This window comes from Mercenaria mercenaria, chromosome 10 (assembly GCF_021730395.1).
Source record: "Mercenaria mercenaria strain notata chromosome 10, MADL_Memer_1, whole genome shotgun sequence".
NCBI classification, from domain to species: domain Eukaryota; kingdom Metazoa; phylum Mollusca; class Bivalvia; order Venerida; family Veneridae; genus Mercenaria; species Mercenaria mercenaria.
Genome location: NC_069370.1, coordinates 47,149,938 through 47,171,487, shown reverse-complemented (window position 1 = coordinate 47,171,487; position 21,550 = coordinate 47,149,938). Strand labels below are relative to the sequence as shown.

Below are 21,550 nucleotides of genomic sequence, written 5' to 3'. Positions count from 1 at the left end.
GATAAACTTCTTAAAAGTGCGGAGGTTTTATAATAATGATGTTCAAATAAGCGTAGAGAAGCGTTAACTTTATTAACCTTGTCCTGCTGGTGACCAGTATTTATGTCATTGTCATATCTTTATAGTTTACCTACGTTTGATCAGCCCAAATGTTAAAAAATAGTAACGATTGTAAAAATATTTTTTATCGCTACCAACATTATTCGTGCTCAGGATTTATATATCATACATACATACAAAGGCAGCCACTCAGGGTGCCCTATTCCTCCTCTATCTGTACAGACACAGAACGAATTGACTAGACGGACAGAGCGAGAGAAAGCCCCCAGAACAGTTTTAAATGCAGGATGCAGGATATACTGGTTTTATACTTTGATAAACATATTGTGAGAGAGGGGTGACATATAACCTAAGGACGGCCAGCACATATTTATGCAACCTCGCCAGGTATATGTATGTTTTTGACAACACAGAAAATGACGTCACTCGACCTTCAGCTATTTCCGGAAGTAAATAAAATGAAAGTAGAAATGCTAAACTTGAAACGAAAGCCGCATTTTGGTTCGTAGATAGTCAGGGGTCACGCGCAGGGGTCATCCCGTCTAAATGTATGCGCGCGGACTTCTTTTTTTTTTTTTTTGCTATTGGGGAGCCAATTTTCAGCACTTTATTACGAATTGAAATTACCTGGGCTTTAGTACAGCATGTCAGCTTTTAATCTATGAAAAAATATTTGAGCTCTGGATAAACAGAAATCCCACAGGGGTCCGTAACGGACCAAGGGTACATTGATAATTTTGGAACTTCATCAAATCGCTCAAAATGTCATTTTTGATGTTGTCTGAGAGTGTCAGTATATGCCTCAGATGTAAGATATAACCGTATTTGAGAGCTGCAGACCTAGACATTTTAGAAATATTTTCAAAATAAGTTTCGTGTAATAAATGTTGTTTCTACGGAAGCGTGAAAGGGCCATCAGATGCTAATACGTTTTAGTATGTTAAGGCTGCGGAAAGGATATAGAACTTTCTATCGCTTTCATTAAAATACAGGTCAATGTTGTTTTTATCATGTCAGTAGAAGATAAGATGTTTATAGTTTTGAAATCACGCAGTGACAGTGATAATTTTAATCATGAAATGATTTGCATTTTATTCCAGTTTCGTTTTTGTAAAGAAATCATGAGCGTGTTCAAAGTGTTTACCGTGTATTTTTTTATAACAAATTGAAAAATGTTCATTTATATCTGTAGTTTTTCAACTCATTTGATCAAGTTTTGCAAATTTTCCATTAAGTTTACAAACTATGCCAAAAGTAAAGTAGTTCCGCACAAAACCTAAGATGTATAGGGATATTGACTAAATAAGATAACTTTCAGATAAAAAGAAGATTTGGTTGGATAAAAAGCATTATGCGCAATATAAATAATCAGCAAATATTTGGCAAATACACCAGGGTCTGCAATATTATCTAAAGGACACTTGTGCGTCGTCCTCATTCACACAAAGTTAACATGTGACCTGTATTACATCTATAAAATGATTCAAATAAAAAATAATGAAAAGTAAACAATTTTCAACATACATGGCTTTTTTCTTCTGATTAATCACGCAACGCTCCCTGTCTTTACTTAAAAAGACGCCGGTCATTTTAAATATATTCGCTAAGCAATAGCTTCAATACAGTTCTCTTTTCTCAATTTGTTTAGATGGAAACTTATAATCTAAAAGTTTTAAACTGTTAAAATAAAACAAGAAATTTGCAAATGAAAGTTTCAATGTGTGAACATGCTGTAAATAGTTCAATCAGACGGATACCGTTTCATTTGTGTCAATCATTATTTCAATGAGTAAAGAAAAACAACAAGTGCTCCAAGGCTTGAATAAACTAAACTTCTTCGTTGTTTGCACTTCCTATTACTGTTCCGATGTTTTTACAACAATAACTGGCAGTTTTGATCTAATCTATTTGCTATTCGTATTAAACTGGCATATCAGTTTTGGATCCGCACTTGCAGCATCTTTGACGGATCAAAATAAGTATACCCATGCAAAAAGCAAGAACAGATATTCCTATGAACACCCCATAGCCTTCACGGACACAATTTATACCATAACAAATATTGACCTCGCCTTCCGGCACCTTACTATCGTACAATGTCCCAAATATTTCTTGTATACCAAATGACACCAAAGCTGACAGAAGTAATGCTATACCCCAGTTTCTACCAAGATGTTGTACAGAAAACATTTCTTTCATTATTGTTGGACATAAGCTCCATATAATACCAACCCCTATGCCAGTAAACACCGTAGCTACAATAAGCAGTATCAGTTTATCTGCAAATACAATTACGAGCACAAGGGATACAATAATAGCACAACACCCTAAAACGACTATTACGAGCCTAGGGATCTTGTCTTTGAATATGTCTGACAATATTCCAATGGCTGCACTGACAATGGCATTGGTTATGGGTATAATTAGTGTCAGCTTGTTGTTGTACTGATCGAGATGAACAGATTTTGAAGTGACAGTCAGATTGGTCAAATAGACGAAAGCAACACAAGATGCAAAGGCAAACATCCACACAAACAAGTGGAAATCTATACTGCACAATATCTGCGCCACAGATAAAGGTTCATTTTCATTGTCAGGAGTGTCCTTCGTGGTATCGAGGTTCTCGGAGCTCTTCTCACTGGATTTAGACTTTCCGTTGACAGCTATTGTTAATTCGTCTAAAACAATCCCATTTTTGTCCTTATAATAAGTCATTGATACGTCTTCTTTATTTTCTGGATCTGTATAAATTCGAAGGAAAAACATGCACACAATGTTCACCACGCCATAGAGTATTGCAAGGAACAACATGAATCCGGCAAAATCCTGATTTTCCGCAATAGTAGAGTCTCCAGTTGTAAACAGATTGTAGTAAACAGTTGCAAAAACTGACGGGCTTCCGGCAAAGACAGCATTTAGAAAGCCTACGATTTTGCCTGTGTGGTTTGATGAAAAGTTGATCACGTTTGTGTTTAACGCGACCATATAGGTAAACACGGAACCAAAGCCTGAAATAGGAAAAATATCAGTCATGTCGCATTGACGGCTGTAGCTTGAAAGATCATAATGTTGACCTTTGTTTTGAAATGTCTGATGAGCTAACTGACCAGTTGTATCGCGAAGTATTCGATTCACTGTCCTGTTTTTGTATTTTATTACTTATCCAAGCTGAGAACATAACAGTCTGATATTTCATGTTAACTTTTTTGAAACGTGGCTCGCCCAAAACAATTTCATAGATACTGGTTTTTTTCTGAACGGCTCAGGTAAGAAACTGCTGATTGCAGCAGAATATCCCCAAATGCTACGTTGTTTAAACATGAATCTGTGGAAATACCTTAGCTTCATTCTGCCGTGATGATACTGATATAGATTGTTAAAACAAAAAACAATTCAAAACAAATACGGAGAGCTGAGACGATACAAAGTAAAGACATTTACATAATGTTATATGTAAAGAAGCATCACATGACTTCGTAAGCTACCACATAATTAACTTGATAAACGATTCAACATATTAAATTAGTATTGATATTTTTTCTTAGTTTTCTTAACATTAGTTTTTGTAATGCCATCATATACTCGGAATGCTATCAAAACAACACGCTGTTATTAAGAGAAAACCATCTATCATACAAATTATCGTAGTAGTTACGAAAGCATGTTCGCCATTGTTGGATTGCTGGCATTTGAATGATATCTGAAAGGCTCGAAATACCAGGTGTACCTGACGAATGCAGACGTTTAACGTTAATACACGTTTGTTTGTTTGTTTTGGGTTTAACGCCGTATTTCAGTCATGTAACGGCGGGCAGTTAACCTAACCAGTGTTCCTGGATTCTGTACCAGTACAAACCTGTTCTCCGCAGGTAACTGCCAACTTCCCCACATGAATGAGAGGTGGAGGACTAATGATTTCAGACACAATTTCGTTTATCAAATAGTCATAGAGAACATACGCCCCGCCCGAGGATCGAACTCACGACTCCGCGATCCGTAGACCGACGCTCTACCTACTGAGCTAAGCGGGCGGGCAGTTAAAACACGTGGTTCGGAGTAAAAGGGCCAAATTTTAAACTAAACCGAACTAATTTAATCTATTATGTGATAATTAGTTTGAGTTTACAGTTGATCTCGGTTTAAGGTATGACCCACCTAATGGTGAATATTTTGAATGTTCAAAACAATGTTACAGCAATATACTGTATCTAGTAAGAGACTTGTATGCAAAATTTAAACCACTTTTATCGTGCCGTTTTGAAATTTCATCAAGCTCAAGTAGAGACAAATTTCAAAGTGTTGGCCACTGTCCAAAACGTTTGCAGAGAATTCATTATACCATTAATTTTGACAAAAGAGGTAATCAATTATAAAGCACAAATAAAACTGGAATATCATTTGTTTTCTTGGGTGCCTCAAGTAAAAGGATTTAATGAGACAGAATTCTTACTCCAAAATTGAAAAATTAAGGTCGAGTCCTGTAAGACTGTTTTAAATTTTGCTCACTTCATTCAAAAATAACCTTGGGACAGAAGTAAAACATACCTACATTTCTGCCACAATATATAATCTAAAGAGTAAAGACAAAATTGAGAACTTTTACCACATATAACTCAGTATTTTAAAGATGTCTAACACTGCCCAGAGGTAAATTCACTTTGAACAGCAAGAAATCACTTATCAAATGAAACATTTTCAAATTTGTGCACTAAATCAATAATAAGTCTTGAAATGAAAACTTACTAGAAAAAAGGAATATAAGGGAGAGTGGGGGTGGGGGGGGGGGGGGGGTAAATTTGGTCCCAGTGGGGCTTGAACCTATGCCCCCTGAAAACTTTAAGTGAAAGTAGGTTTATTGTAGGAATTTTAAAAATACTCATCAAAGGGAGGTGCACTATTTTATGGGTCATACTTAGATAAAGTTTATTTAATGGCTAAACTGATGATTCTTCCACGTTCCAATTTTGTTTGCCATTACTACAGGTTTCCAAATCATTAACGATAATGAGAGTGAAAGAACACTTAAGGACACTTTCATTTCTCAAGACGGCGATATATGACCATTTTGTGTCGATTCGCCGTAAAACCCAACTCACTCACACACTCATTTCTCAAGAGCATCTGACCTTGGAGACAACACATTAGATTTATTGCAAGGTTTAATATGTTTTCAAACCTATTCATTTATAATACATATATGAGCCGCGCCATGAGAAAATCAACATAGTGGGTATGCGACCAGCATGGATCCAGACCAGCCTGCGCATCCGCGCAGTCTGGTCAGGCTCCATGCTGTTCGCTAACAGTTTCTCCAATTCCAATAGGCTTTAAAAGCGAACAGCATGGAGCTTGACCAGACTGCGCGGATGCGCAGGCTGGTCTGGATCCATGCTGGTCGCAAACCCACTATGTTGATTTTCTCATGGCACGGCTCAATTATATTCTGATTAAACAGTTGAAAGGACCCGAATTCATAAACGCGGAAGAACAAAATTAGCAATCAGTTCAGTCCGTTTAGAAATTGCCGATTGTATCTGACACAGTTGTTATTCGGAAACATTAAAAATAAAGAGAATGTGTTTTTTTTCCATATTACGAAACTCTAAAACAAATGATTTTATACAGCCTCTCTGGAGCCCGAACACAACTAGAAAGACTGAAATATGTTTGATATGCAGAGGTTCGTACCCGTTAATGGTTTGCCCCATATTTTGAGAAAAATAATCCAAATCATAGAAAGAAATGCTTGTTTGTACATGAAAATTGAACAGCTTATAAGACATGTATATTACTCTATAAAACAGTTGTCAATTTACTGATATATACTTTGAATTCCGGAAAAGGACTGCATAAAGGGGCCATATTTTCGGACAGTTCAACACCTTTGAAAACACACCAGTTTCAAAGACTTCATTCTGATGCATTTGCAATAACGTCCCAGTGCTGAAATTTCGCATAACTAGGTGGAACATAGTTTTCAGCAATTTTTTATTTTTATTTCGTTACTAATGGAATTCCTTTTTAAAGGGGGACAACTTTTTGAGAATATTTTAAATATCCAGTCGTACGTGACAATACGGTAGAACATGTAATGGACAGGTAGATTGTTGGTAAAGATGTTGTTTGTTGACCAAATATTTCTGTTTTTAATGATATACTCCTAAACCTTAATTTATTAACAGTTTAAGAATTTTTATAATGTATTTATATAAAGTACCTGCTGTTAATTGCATTAAATGAAAACCTGGAGCTTTGTGGATTTACTATTGATTTTGTTACTGTTGGTACATTAATTATGTACTGTGAAAATGCATGGGTATGACTACTTACCTGCCAGAAGAAAGTATATTGCCATAAGCCAAACATTTTTGCTGTAGAAACTGGTGTATTTGACTGTACTCCACATTAGAAGATACACTGGTACAGAGACTATCAATCCAGCACCCGAAGTTAATGTTGGACCAAACTTGTCATAGAACATACCGGGAACAAATCCAACACCCAGACCAGCATTCAGCATTGATGCCAATAACTCAACTGAAACGAAAATGAAGTACAAAGTATTATGTACATCACATTTAAGTTTTGGCAGTAATATAAGTGTATGATTTTCACATATTCGTATGAAGACTATTGGAGCGGGATAGGTCAAATCTGTACATTGGAGGTAATGAAATGTGCACGTCCATCAAATAATCGGAAAGCCGCAAATGATAGGCAGTTATTGATTCGTTATATTATTCCAGATAATAAGATAAGCTCTTAAAACTAAAACGACGACACTGTCTGTCCCAAGAAATAACATTTCAATATGACATTAGAAGTATGTAAAGGAATTTGACAAAAACTCATCATCCAATAACCACCCAATGGGATTTGATAACACAATCATCACGCTAATTCTATATTATAATTATTTTACCGTTTGCGTGCTTACACAGCAAGATTATACGGATAAAAGTCGGGCTCTGCTATTGATTTTTACAAGGCTTCCATTATAAGAAATGCCGCTGTCACATATTCCAAAATTGTCAGATGACCATTAAAATGCGATTCTTTCAATAAGATAACATATGAGACCGCCCCTCCCCCCCACACAAAATAATGTTTTCTTATACTGGCTTAACCGATCCAGTTTATTTCTTAAGTGTTCTTTCACTCTCATTATCGTAAGTACCTCTTTTGTTAAGGTAGTTCTGCACGTTTGGATCGAATTTTTTTCTACAATGTTGAATTTGATTAAACTCTGATATTTCAAAACTTCAGAATATACCTAGAAAATTAAGCAAATAAAAAAGATAGGGTCGTGTACTTGATTTTTGCCAATAGTGACAATTATAAAGTCATGCATGCATTTAGCCAAACTCTTATGAAATATATTAAATTTCACAAACACCATTATATTGCTTTTACCTTTACCATTACCTTTTTAATCCAGCTGTCTAATGTAATAAACATAGTCGTATTAGAGAGCAATTTCATATAATAAAACATGTGCCAGACAAATCATATAGTAGTGATACTGTTTAGGACGGTGTTATTTTATGTCAAATGAAATCAAAACATACTACGCTACAAAGCCCGGTGTGGGGTGAAATAAGTGGATCCATGAAAAAAGTGGACAGAAGGTCATATGCGCATGCGCAAACCTATATATAGCTAATGGGCGGAGTGCGCTTAATATAACCTCAGGGTACATCTCAAAATCTAAATTGACTAGATTGATAACACGCCCAGTAACTAATAAATCTCCGCTGGATTTATGATATTTATCTAAGCTTCCGTGTATAAATTGGGCTAATATACTGGTATGACTGACTAAAAATCCTCATAAGGTCTATAAATGGTTTTCTGTTTGTTTTTCTTTCAGGTTATATTTTCTTATCGACATTGTATTTTACATATCTCTTTGTGACTGAGTTGTCTAGGGCGCTGGCATTTTGCATGAAATTTACAGCATTTTTGATTTCAAACTATGGTGATTTTGCCCAGTGGGTATCAATTGTTCATTAAGAGCTATATGTCATATCTTTTATTGTCTAAGAATGGCATACAACAAGAATATAGAAGTATATGAAATATACATATACACATACAAGAGACACAGCTGAGGAATTAGTAGACATACCAAGAATCCACTGGAAAATAAATGGACATGATACTATGAGAGAGAAATGCGGTATTGGTAGACATATTAAGAATTATCTTGGAAATAATTGGACACGTTGCTATTATTATACTAGATTTATATAGGCCCCATGTGGTTCTGGGACAATCTGTGTATGAAAAGAATTGGAACCACTGCCTTACCCATGCATGATCGTAAGAGGCGACTAATAGAGTCTTAACACTTGGTAACTCTGTGATTCCAGCAGGTATGCAAAATTTGAATCCATACCTCATGTTTTTATTTCGATGTAAATGAGATGTGGAACCAAAATTTGTAGTCCTGTTTGGCGCCATATAACCAATACTGTGTTGGTGCGCCGTAAAACCCAAATAAATAAATAAATAAATAAATAAACAAATATATTTATATAGCGCCCTTTTCATGATAAACACGTTCAAAGGCGCTTTACATATAGCAAACGCAGCCGCACAGGGCGCGAAATTTATCCTCTACTGGTACACAGAGCTATCTGACCAGAGGGACAGAGTGAGATGAAGCCACCAGAACAGATAGAGAGAAATCATTTTAGATACAGGCCTGTCCGGCTAACTTAGCCTAGCTCTTTGCGAATAGACAGTCAAGTTCTTTGACGTGCCTGGTGTATAGAACCGATACACGCCAAGTCGTCTTCCCCGGGAAGAACCAGTACAGGCGTCTTAGTTAGGTGGGAGACACTCAAGAGCATCTCAGAAATGTCCAGTGTCTGAACCAGGATCCGAACCCCGGACCTCTGGATTGACACTCAAGTGTGTTAACACTAGACCATCAGCCCACATAAAATATATTTATGAGACACAGCTATGGTATATATATGGTAGACATAATAAGAATCACTTGGGAAATAAGTGGACACACTGCAGAAATATGCTAACTTTATAACAATCTATTTGGAACTAATAAGTGTCGCGATATATAGCAGACACACCTGAGGAAATGGTAGGCATAATAAGAAACTTCTGGGAAAACTGGAAACGATATATATGAGACACAGCTGAGGAACTGATAGACATGATAAGAATCACCTGGGAAATAAGTGGACATATGAGACACACCTGAGGAATTGTACGACATAATAAGAATCTTCTGGGAAAGAAGTGAACAAGACATAGAAAAAAGAGGACAAGATATACTTGAGACACAGCTGAGGAATTGGAAGACATAGTTAGAATTATCTGGTAAATATTTGAACACAATATATATGAGACACAGCTGAGGGATTGGAAGACATAATAAGAATCATCTGGAAAATGAGTGGTCACGATATATGTGAGACACACCTGAGGGATTGGAAGACACAATAAGAATAAGTAGTCACGATATGTATGAGACTCAAATGAGTAAATGGTAAACATAATAAGATTCCACTAAGAAATAAGTGGACACAATATATATATTTATTTATTTTGTTGGGTTTAACGTCGCACCGACACAATTATAAATCATATGGCGACTTCCAGCTTTGATGGTGGAGGAAGACTCCAGGTACCCCTCCGTGCATTTTTTCATCACGAGCGGGTACCTGGGTAGAACCACCGACCATTCGTAAGCCAGCTGGATGGCTTCCTCACGAAAAATTCAACACCCCGAGTGAGGCTCGAACCCATATCGATGAGGGACAAGTGATTTGAAGTCAGCGACCATAACCACTCAGCCACGGAGGACCCCTGGACACGATATAAATGTATATGAGACGCAGCTGACGATATCGTAGATACAGTAAGAATCTCCGGGTATATAAGTGGACACAATATATATGATACACAGCTTAAGAAAAGGTAGATATAATTTGAATGTACTGGGAAATAAGTGGACACTATCTATAAAGGACACAGCTGAGGAATTGGTAGATATAATAAGAATCATATAGGAAATAAGTGGACACAATACATATGAGACATAGCTGACGAAATGGTAGACGTAGTAAGAATCTCCTGGGAAATAAGTGGACATATGAGACACAGCTGAGAAATGGTGGAAATAATAAGAATCTTCTAGGAAATGAGTGGACACAATACATATGAGTCACAGCTAACAAAGTGATGGATTTGATAAGAATTTCTTGGGAAATAAGTGGACACTATAAATATGAGACACAGCTGAGGAATTAGTATAAATAATAAGAAGTTCCTAGGAAATAAGTGGAAACAATATATATGAGACACAGCTGAGGAAATGGTGGACACCATATATATGAGACACTGTTGAGAAATACTATACTCAATATGAGGCTATTGGGAATTAAGTGGACGCGGTATATACCAGACACTGGTGAGTAAACAGTAGGCATAATAATCTCCAAGGAAATAAGTGGACACAATACGTACAAGATACAGCTGACGAAATGGGAGACATAGTAAGAATCTCCTGGGAAATAAGTGGACACGATACATATGAGACACAGCTGACGAAATGCAAGACATAGTAAGAATCTTGTAGGAAATAAGTGGACACGACGTATTAGACATAGCTGAGGTAGATAAAATATAGGAAATAAGTGGACACAATACACATGAGTCACAGCTGACGAAGTGGTGGACATAATAAGAATTTCATGGGAAATAAGTGGACACAATAAATATGAGACACAGCTGATGAATTGGTATACATAATAAGAAGTTCCTTGGAAATAAGTGGAAAAGATATATAAGAGACACAGCTATAGACATGGTGGACATAATAAGACTCTCCAGCCGGGAAATAAGTGGACAAGATGTATATCAGACAGTGTTGAAAAAATACTATACTTAATAAGAGTCTATCGGGAATTATGTGGACGAAGTATATGCCAGACACAGGTGAAGAAACAGTAGGCATAATAAGAATCTCAAAGGAAATAAGTGGACACAATACATACGAGACACAGCTGACGAAATGGGAGACGTAGTAAGAATCTCCTGGGAAATAAGTGGACACGATACATATGAGACACAGCTGACGAAATGGGAGACATAGTAAGATTTATACTTGGAAATAAGGAGACACGAAATATATGAGAAAGAGATGGATTACTGGTAGACATAATAAGAATCCATGAAAAATAAGTGAGCACGCATGCATTTGACACATCTGAGGAAATGCCATAATAAGTGGACACGATATATATGTGACACAGCTGAGAAATTGGTAGATATAATAAGAATCTACTGGGAAATAAGTTAAATCGTAGAAACAGTACGAATCTCCGGGTGAATATGTGGACACAATATATATGAGATACAGCTAAGAAATTGGTAGGTATAATAAGAATTTAATGGGAAATAAGTGGACACAATATATATGAGACTAAGCTGAGGAATTGGAAGACATAATATATATGAGGTACAGGTGTGGAATTGAAAGACCCTAGAACAGTCATGGAAGATGACAAATACCCCCGAAATGGCACATTGATACAGACGGTCATCTTGCATCAGGTAAAGACCTTTCATACCAGGAAACACATTCTGTCTATGTCCGAGGGAAAATAATAACCCTTTTATGACACTCGCTGCGCACAATTATGTCGAGTACTTCTGTGATGTGTGAAGAGAATGCAATGAAAACTGTAGAAGTAGTTCGCTGCACAAGGAAATTATAAAATCTGAAACGGCCGCCAGTCGGCCATCTTGTATCCGATCAAAAAATGTTTATGTCAGACACTGCTTCTTAACATGTCAATCACTTCTTTGAAGTCTGAAGAAAATACAGCAAAAACTGTAGAAGTATTGACCTCCACAAGGAAATTAACACCATTTCCAAGTCAATTGAAGCAACGAGTACGTAACACTGGCTGTGTTTCATATATATCGTGTCCACTTATTTCAAGATTCTTATTATGTCTCATATATATCGTGTCCACTTTTTCATAGAAGTTTCTTATCATGTCTACCAATTCCTCAGCTGTGTCTCATATATATCGTGTTCAATTATTTTTCAGAGGCTTCTTATTATGTGTACCAATTCTAGAGCTGTGTCTCATATGTCCACTACTCTCCAAGGTAATTCCTATTATATCTACCGATACCTCAGCTGTGTATCATATATTTCTTGTCAACTTATTTCCCAGTGGATTAGAATAATGTCAACCAATTTATCAGCTGTGTCGCATATATATCATACCACTTTTTCCCAGAAGCTTCTTGTTTTTCTACCGATTCCTCACCTGTGTCTCATATGTCCACTTATTTCCAAGGGGATTATCTTTTTATATCTACCAATTCATTGGTTGTGTGTCATATATGTCGTGTCCACTTATTTCCCAGAAGTTTCTTATTATGTCTATTAATTCATCGGCTGTGTCTCATATACATCGTGTCCACTTATTTCCCAATGGATTCGTATTATGTCAACTAATTCATCAGCTGTGTATCATATATATCATGTCCACTTATTTCCCAGGACGTTCTTATTATGTCAAGCATTACGTCAGTTGCGTCTTATATAATAGCGTGTCCACGTATTTCCCAGTGGGTTTTTATTATGTCAACCATTTCATCAACTGTGTATTATGTATATCATGTCCACTTATTTCCGAGGATATCGTGTCCACGTATTTCCCAGTGGATTCTTATTATGTCTACCAATTCCTCAGCTGAATCTCATATATATCGCTTCTAGTTATTTCCCATAAGGTCTTTTTTTGGTCTGTAAATTTCTCAGCTCTGTCTCATAGGTCTACTCTTGTCCCAAGGCTACATATTCCTGTGCTATGTATCAAATATGTCGTGTCCACCTATTTCCCAGTGGATTCTCATTTTGTCAACAAATTCATCACCTGTGTTTTATAAATGTCGTGTCCACTGTTTTCCTAGGAGATTCCAATTATGTCTACCAACATCTCAGATGTGTCATATATATATCGTGTTTAATTATTTCCCAGAAGTTTCTTCAGCTGTATCACATATATATCGTGTCCAGTTATTTCCCAGGGTTTTCTTATTTTGTCTACAAATTTCTCAGCTCTGTCTCATATGTCCACTTATTTTCCAGAAGATTCTTATTTTTTTCTTCCCATTCCTCAGCCCTGTCTCATATGTCCACTTATTTCCAAGGGTATTTTTATTTTTGCTACCATTCCTCAACTCTGTCTCTTATGTCCACTTATTTCCCACAGGTTTCTTATTTGGTCTACCAATTTTTCAGCTCTGTCTCATATGTCCACTTATTTCCCGCAAGTTTCTTATTTTCTCGACCAATTCCTCATTTCTGTTCCACTTGTTTCCCAGAGAATTCTTATTTTTTCTTCCTATTTCTCCACTTTGTCTCATATGTCCATTTATTTCCAAGGGGATTCTTATTTCTTTTACCAAATTCTCAGCTCTGTCTCATATGTCCATTTATTTTCTATAAGTTCCTTATCTTGTCTACATTTCCCAAGGGATATATCTTAGGTCTACCAAGTCCTCGGCTGTGCCTCATATTTATCGTGTCCACTTATTTCCAAAGAGTTTCTTATTTTGTCTACCAATTTCTCAGCTCTGTCTCATATGTTCACTTATTTCCAGGAAGTTTATTATGTCTACCAATTCCTCTGCTGTGTCTCATATCTATCGTGTCCGCTTTTTTCCAGAAGTTTTCGATTGTGCTTACTGCATCTTCGGCTGTGTCTGATATATATTATGTCCACTTATTTCCCAGAAGATTCTTATTTCTACCAAGTCCTCGGCTGTGTCTCATATATATCGTGTCCACTGATTTCCAAGAAGTTTGTTATTTTGTCTACCAATTTTTCAGCTCTGTCCCCGATGTCCACTTACTTCCCAGAAGTTTCTTACGTCTACCAAGTCCTCGGCTGTGTCTCATATATATCATGTCCACGTATTTCACAGTAATTTCTTATTTTGTCTGACAATTTCTTAGCTCCATCTAATATGTTAACTTATGTCCCAGGGGATTCTTATTTTGTCTACCAATTCCTCAGCTCTGTCTCGTTAGTCCACTTATTTCCCACAAGTTTCTTATTTTGTCTTCCATTCCTCAGCTCTGTCCCATATGTCCACTTACTTCCCAGAAGTATCTTACGTCTACCAAGTCCTCGGCTGTGTCTCATATATATCATGTCCACGTATTTCACAGTAATTTCTTATTTTGTCTGACAATTTCTTAGCTCCATCTAATATGTTAACTTATGTCCCAGGGAATTCTTATTTTGTCTACCAATTCCTCAGCTCTGTCTCGTAAGTCCACTTATTTCCCACAAGTTTCTTATTTTGTCTTCCATTCCTCAGCTCTGTCTCTTATGTGTACTTATTTCCCACAATTTTCTAATTATGTCAACCAAGTTCTTGGTTGGGTATCATATATATCGTGGCCACTTTTTTTATTATGTCTATGATTTCCTCAGCTGTGTCTCATATATATCGTGTCCACTTATTTCACATGTGAGTCTTATAGTGTCTACCGCCTCCTCAGTTCTGTCACATGTGATCACTTTCCCACACGTTTCTTATTTTGTTTACCAATTCCCCATGTCTGTCTCTTATGTCCACTTATTTCACACAAGTTTCTTATTTGTCTACCATTTCTGTCTCATATGTCCACTAATTTCCCACAAGTTTCTTATTTGTCTAATTCCTCAGCTCTGTCTCATATGTCCACTTATTTTCCAGGGGATTCTTAGTTTGTCTACTTATTCCCCAAATCTGTCTCATATGTCCGCTTTTTTCCCACAAGTTTCTAATTTTGTCTACCAATTCCTCGGCTCTGTCTCATATGTCCATTTATTTCCCAGGGGATTCTTATTTTGTCTACCAATTCCTCAGCTCTGTCTCATATGTCCCCTTATTTTCCACAAGTTTCTTATTTGTCTACCATTTCCTCAGCTCTGTCTCATATGTGCACTAATTTCCCACAAGTTTCTTATTTGTCTACCATTTCCTCAGCTCTGTCTCATATGTCAACTAATTTCTCAAAAGTTTCTTATTATGCCTACAAATTCCTCAGCTGAGTCTCATGTGTCCATTTATTTCCCAGTGGATTATAATTATGTCTACGAATTCTGTTGTGTCTCATATAGATCGTGTCCACTTATTTCCCAGGAGATTCTTATTATGTCTACAAATCCTGCAGCTGTGTCTCATATATATCATATCCATATTCTATTCAGGTGATTCTTATTATGTTAACCAATTCCTCAACTGTGTCTTATATACATCCTGTCCACTTATTTCCTAGGTGATTCCTAATATATCTAACAATTCCTCAGCGCTGTGTCTCATATATTTCGTGTCGTCTTATTTTTCAGCGGATTCGTATTATGTTCACCAATTCATCAGCTGTGTCTCATATATATCATATCCATTTATTTCCCAGGAGATTCTTAACATGTCTACCAATTCCTCAGCTATGTAAAGCATGTCCACTTATTTCCCAGAAGTTTCTTTTTTTGTCTACCATTTTCTCAGCTGTATCTCAAATGACCACTCATTTCTCAGGTGATTCTTTTTATGTATGCATATTCGTCGCCTGTGTCACATATTTATAGTTTCCAATTATTTCCCAGTGAATTCCTATTATGTGTCTCATGTTATATGTACATATTCCTAAGTTGTGCCTCCTATATATCGTGTCCATATGTTTCACATGAGATTTTTATTATGTCTATAACTATCATTTACTCATCTTTTTCCATGGGTTCACGTATTTCACCCTCCCCGCCCCGCCCCACCCACCCACCGGGCCCTAAAAATCCAGAGTATGTCGCAAGTATTTTTCTTTTGCATGTATTTATTATTACATACGGACATTGTTAAGGGGCTTTGCTTTTAGAACATCAGGAAGTTGATTTCTAACATCACTCACCTGTATGAAGCATTTATAGTGTGCAGTGTTGCAACTTAAAAAAATGAAATTGATTTCTCAAAACGCAAACGTATGTCGCTATAACAAAAACAAAACAAAATATCCATTCCAAACATGAAAATACATACTGGAGAGAACTGTTTTAACGTTGTGTAAGGTAACCTTGACAGTCCACACATTTAATCAAACATGAAAATACATACGGGAGAGAAATGTTTTCATTCATGTAAGGTAAACTTGACAGTCCGTTCACTTAAAAAACTAAAAAAAAACATACTGGAGAGAAATATTTAAATGTAATGTAGGGTAAACTTCAGAGACCACCTACTTAATCAAACATGAAAGTACATACTTGAGAAAAGAAATGTTTTAATGTTGTATAAGGTAAACTTGACATACAAATATGAAAAACATACTGGAGAGAAATGTTTAAATGTGATGTAAGGTAAACTTGACAGTCCATACACTTAATCAAACATAAGTGCTGTATTCTTATTATGCCTACCATTTCCTCAGCTGTGTCTGATATATATCGCGTCCACATAATTCCCAATAGATTCTTATTAACATTTTTCAACAGTGTCTCATATGTATCATGTCCACTTATTTCCTTGGACAGTCTTATTATGTGTACCTATTCCTCAGCTGTACTTCGTATATATCGTGTTCACTTATTTCCCAGTATATTCTTATTATGTCTACCAATTCCTCATCTCAGCTGTGTCTCCTATATAGCGTGTCCACTTATCTCACAGGAGATTCTTGTTATGTCTACCAGTTACTCAGCTGTGTTACATATAAGTCGTGTCCATTTATTTCCCAGGAGATTCTTACTATGTCTACCATTTCGTCAGCTGTGTCTTATGTGTGTTGTGTCCACTTATTTCCCAGGAGATTATTAGTATATCTACCAATTACTCATCTCTGCTCACACGTCCACTTATGTCCCAGTGAATTGTTAGTATGTCTACTTATTCCTCAGCTGTGTCTCCTATATGTCGTGTCCACTAATCTCACACAAGATTCTTATTTTGTCTACAAGTTACCCAGCTGTGTTTCAATGTTGTGTCCGCTTATTTCCCAGGAGATTCTTACTGTGTCTACCATTTCCAGAGCTGTGTCTCATATGTGTTGTGTCCACATATTTCCCAAGAGATTATTAGTATATCTACCAATTCCTCATCTCTGCCTCACACGTCCACTTTTTTCCCATTGGATTGTTAGTATGTCTACTAATTCCTAAGCTGTGTATCTTATGTATGTACGCGTATATTATTTGTACATTTATATTCTAGTGGCATGCCATTCTCACATTACTCTGTTCATCTAAATCCCATATCATTAAAACTTTTCAAACAATAAAGAAAAATGGCATATATAGATACCCACTGGGCAAAATTACTATTGCTTTAAACCGAATATGCTGTAAATTTACTCTTTACAATTGGGTTATTATAAGACCATGAAACAATTACAAAGTAAAAGACAAAATAAAAAAAATCTCTGACTGGACTCGAACCCAAAACTATCGCTATTCGCTGGATATTTCATGCTGAGCATTATATCTAGGTAAATATAACCTGGAAAACCCAGAAACTATTTTAGACCTTGCGATGATATCCATGTTCACCGTATTAAGATAAGTCAGCTATAGTATATTAGCCCAATTTATACACGGAAACTTAAATGTCTTGAATCCAGAGGATATTTATTTGTTACTGGCCGTTTTTGTACCCCCCGAACAACAAAGTTGTAAGTGGGGTATACTGGTTTCAGGTTGTCTGTCTGTCTGTCCGTCTGTCTGTCTGTCCGTAGACACAATCTTGTGCGCACCATCTCTCCTCATCCCCTTGACACAATTTAATGAAACTTCACACAAGTGATCAAAAAATGCAGAGTTAGGGACTTTGTTTTTCGTTAACATACTATGTACATACAGTCTACATATGCAATCTTGCGCGCGCCTAATCTTCCGAACCCTTGCACACAGTTTAATGAAACTTCACACAAGTGATCAGTAACAACAGTAGTTGTGCATGGGGCATGTTAGGTTCTTTCAGAAAAAAAATTGCAGAGTTATGGGACTTTGTTTTTTGTTACTATACTATATACATAGACACAATCTTGTGCGCACCATCTCTCCTCATCCCCTTGACACAGTTTAATGAAACTTCACACAAGTGATCAGTAACAACAGTAGTTGTGCATGGGGCATGTTAGGTTCTTTCAGAAAAATGTTTTGCGGAGTTACAGGACTTTTTTTTTGTTACTATACTATATACATAGACACAATCTTGTGCGCACCATCTCTCCTCATCCCCTTGACACAATTTAATGAAACTTCACACAAGTGATCAGTAACAACAGTAGTTGTGCATGGGTCATGTTAGGTTCTTTCAAAAAAAAATTGCAAAGTTATGGGACTTTGTTTTTCGTTAACATACTATGTACATACAGTCTACATATGCAATCTTGTGCGCGCCTAATCTTCCGAACCCTTGCACACAATTTAATGAAACTTCACACAAGTGATCAGTACCAACCCTAGTTGTGCATGGTGCATGTTACGTTCTTTTAGGTAAATATTCTGCATAGTTATGGGACTTTGTTTTTTGTTACTATACTGTATACATACAGTCTATATACATACAGTCCACATAATTATGCAATCTTGTGTGCGTGCGTCAGATTGCAATGTACTATGTCAGTGCATGCGGGGGGTACATTCATAACCTTTAGTGATAGCTCTAGTTATCAAATGGCGAACCAGTGATTTTAGGTAGGTTTTGAGATGTACCCTGATATTATATTTAGCGCGCTCCGCCTATTAACTACATATAGATTAGCGCATGCGCACATGACCTGGTGTCCACTTTTTTCCATGTCTAACTATTTCACCCTACACCGGCATAATATCAGAGGTTTTAAACTATAAAAGTAAATTATAGCGGTTAACACTTTCAGTCACTGCTTAAAGACAGAAGTATATATGGAACACATTTGAAATAATCTTATTTAGCACTTTTTTTAGATGATACAATATGATGAGCTTTACCGTATGGATCTTCATGTGATGACATCATTACAAGTTCTTAATTGCAAGCAAGAAATAATGCGCACACCTTATATTAAATATGGCTATAAGAGACGATTTATACAAGTTTAATAGACTTAAAGTACAATCATTGATCAGCACCTCTGTTTTAATATCAAATAAGTGACCAATTTTACGTGTATAACCAGTAGTACTTGTATGACTATTAGTACATGTGTGACTGATGGAGCTACCTCTAAATTCGTTCTGGTATTCTAAAGTAAATGAAATTGCTAAATATGGACCGACTACACGCCAGTAAGTTTAATGTAAGAGAGGTTACATACCTTCCGTTTGAGTGTAGTTGAAATTGGTTTTGATGGCATCTTGATAGACGTTGAACACAAAAATGGATCCTGTCACAAATTTTGCAGCTAGGCCAACCGCAAAACCAACAAACTTTAGGATAGTTAGCTTTGAAGCAGCCATCTGAAAAATGAATTTAAAAATCCGTTAAGAGTTCAGTTCTGACTGTATCAGTACATTTCGTTGACTAAATGCAATGTTTCATTGTCGTATCAATATACACGTTGAAATAAAGTGCACTGAAAAGCGACGAAGCCTCTTTCATGACAAAAGCCAACGATAAGAAAAAAATATAATACGATAAATGACAATTAGAAAATTTTATTAGCACAATAGCCATAACTCTGTCTTGAATAATGATGAAGTTATACAACGTTTATTCTTCTTCGTATTTTTAAACATTTTATACAATTACTTTACTTATCTATTGATAGGATTTAAAGTTATTTTTCAATTTGATGAGATAATTTTTATGGCATTAGGATATTGCAACGAACTGATGAATCCTACCTATGTTACGAATATCTATAAAATAAACTTTTTCTACTTACTTTCTCACTAGACAATAACTTTGTACCAATTGATGTACATACCTTAACTATAACCGTGTTAGATCATTTCTGTTCCTACATCATACGGTCCTACGTATGAATTAGGCCTCCAAAATGATACCTTGATATCAGTAGACAAAATACACAAACAGTTTAACAAACATTCTATTAATAAGAAGATTGTTTGTAAGTTCAAATAATTAAATAAATAAATTACACCATAAAGCTCAAGGATAAACAAACATCCAATATTAAATACTTGAGATCATGGAAACGAAAATATTTATATCCCCCAGAGTCAGTATATCTATTTAAACAGGATGCAGTAGTGGTTCTCGCCCGCTGTTGGTCAGGATTTATTTACTGACTTACAGTAAAAATAAATAAAATATCCAAATACAGATTATTTTAAATAACATCTCTAAGAAGATCCTCACGAGAGGGACTGCTTTTAAGGTGGTTTATAAAGTTAATTAAAAGATCCTTTGAAACCAAGCTTAGGTTTGACTGAATCTGTTTAACACTCGTCACGTACTCCTAGTTTCCTTTTATAACCCTTACCCTGCTGAATTTCTATAATGAATTTGTCCATCTTTCAATTTGGACAGTACCATTTACTGTTAAAAGGGGTGCTTACCAAAAATATACTGATTGAATGGCGAACAGTGCAGATCATGACCAGACTGCACAGATGTGCAGGGTGATCATGATCTACACTGATCGCAAAATAAATCGTGTTCAGCATGATAAAGGATAATTAGTTCAATTACAAGTCAAGCATTTGAAGGTTAAATTATCCATATTTTCTTTAATGTTATGTAAATATGTCAACAAATTCGACAAATATAATTATTTCATTAGAATCATTCTTTTAAACTAGTGCGGATACGTCGTAAAGATAGAATATACGTTTTCCAAGTTTAGAAATTGATTTCTATGTCCTTCGAATGAACAAACATTATTTTACAAGATTAATAAGAATTTTATGAAAGTGTTGTTGATGTTAATATAAATGATTTTTTTAGATATTTGTAGAGTTGCATCCGGTGTAGTCGTTTGTTAGGTATCAAGAAGTATTTATATCTATTAGATACTTCCCTTTCTTTCTCATAATTGAGTGGAAAAAGAAATTTAGTTTAGATAAAGTAAAATTTTTATTCACAACAAAGACAACTAGCATAATATATATTTGGTTGTGTATGATTTACCAAGACAACTGTGTATGGTTTACCATGACAACTAGCATATATTCTGTTGTGTATGATTTACCAAGACAACTAGCATATATTTGGTTGTGTATGATTTACCAAGACAACTGGCATATATTTGGCTGTGTATCCTTTACCAAGACAACTGGCATATATTCTGCTGTGTATGATTTACCAAGACAACTGGCATATATTCGGCTGTGTATCCTTTACCAAGACAACTGATATATTCGGCTGTGTTCCTTTCCAAAGAACAACTGGATAATATTCGGTGTGTATTTTTTTACCAAAGACAACTGCATATATTTCGGTGTGTATGGTTTACCAAGACAACACTGTGTATGGTTTACCAGACAACTAGCATATATTCGGTGTGTATCTT

General features: G+C 36.0%; 1 protein-coding gene across 2 annotated transcripts; it reads right to left on the bottom strand.

The window, feature by feature from the left end:
• Positions 1 to 1,572: 1,572 nt before the first annotated feature.
• Positions 1,573 to 20,131, bottom strand: LOC123561698 (uncharacterized). Of its 2 annotated transcripts, none has more exons than XM_053552995.1 (4): positions 20,003 to 20,131; positions 19,391 to 19,532; positions 6,391 to 6,597; positions 1,573 to 3,068 (listed from the first exon to the last, which is right to left on the bottom strand). In XM_053552995.1, the coding sequence occupies exons 2-4, from the start codon at positions 19,530 to 19,532 to the stop codon at positions 1,981 to 1,983; spliced, it is 1,437 nt and encodes a 478-aa protein (XP_053408970.1). In that variant the 5' UTR covers positions 20,003 to 20,131; the 3' UTR covers positions 1,573 to 1,980. The 2 variants fall into 2 exon arrangements, with proteins under 2 accessions (XP_053408970.1, XP_045210176.1); XM_045354241.2 differs by having other exon boundaries at positions 19,961 to 20,054.
• Between the last annotated feature and the right edge of the window lie 1,419 nt (positions 20,132 to 21,550).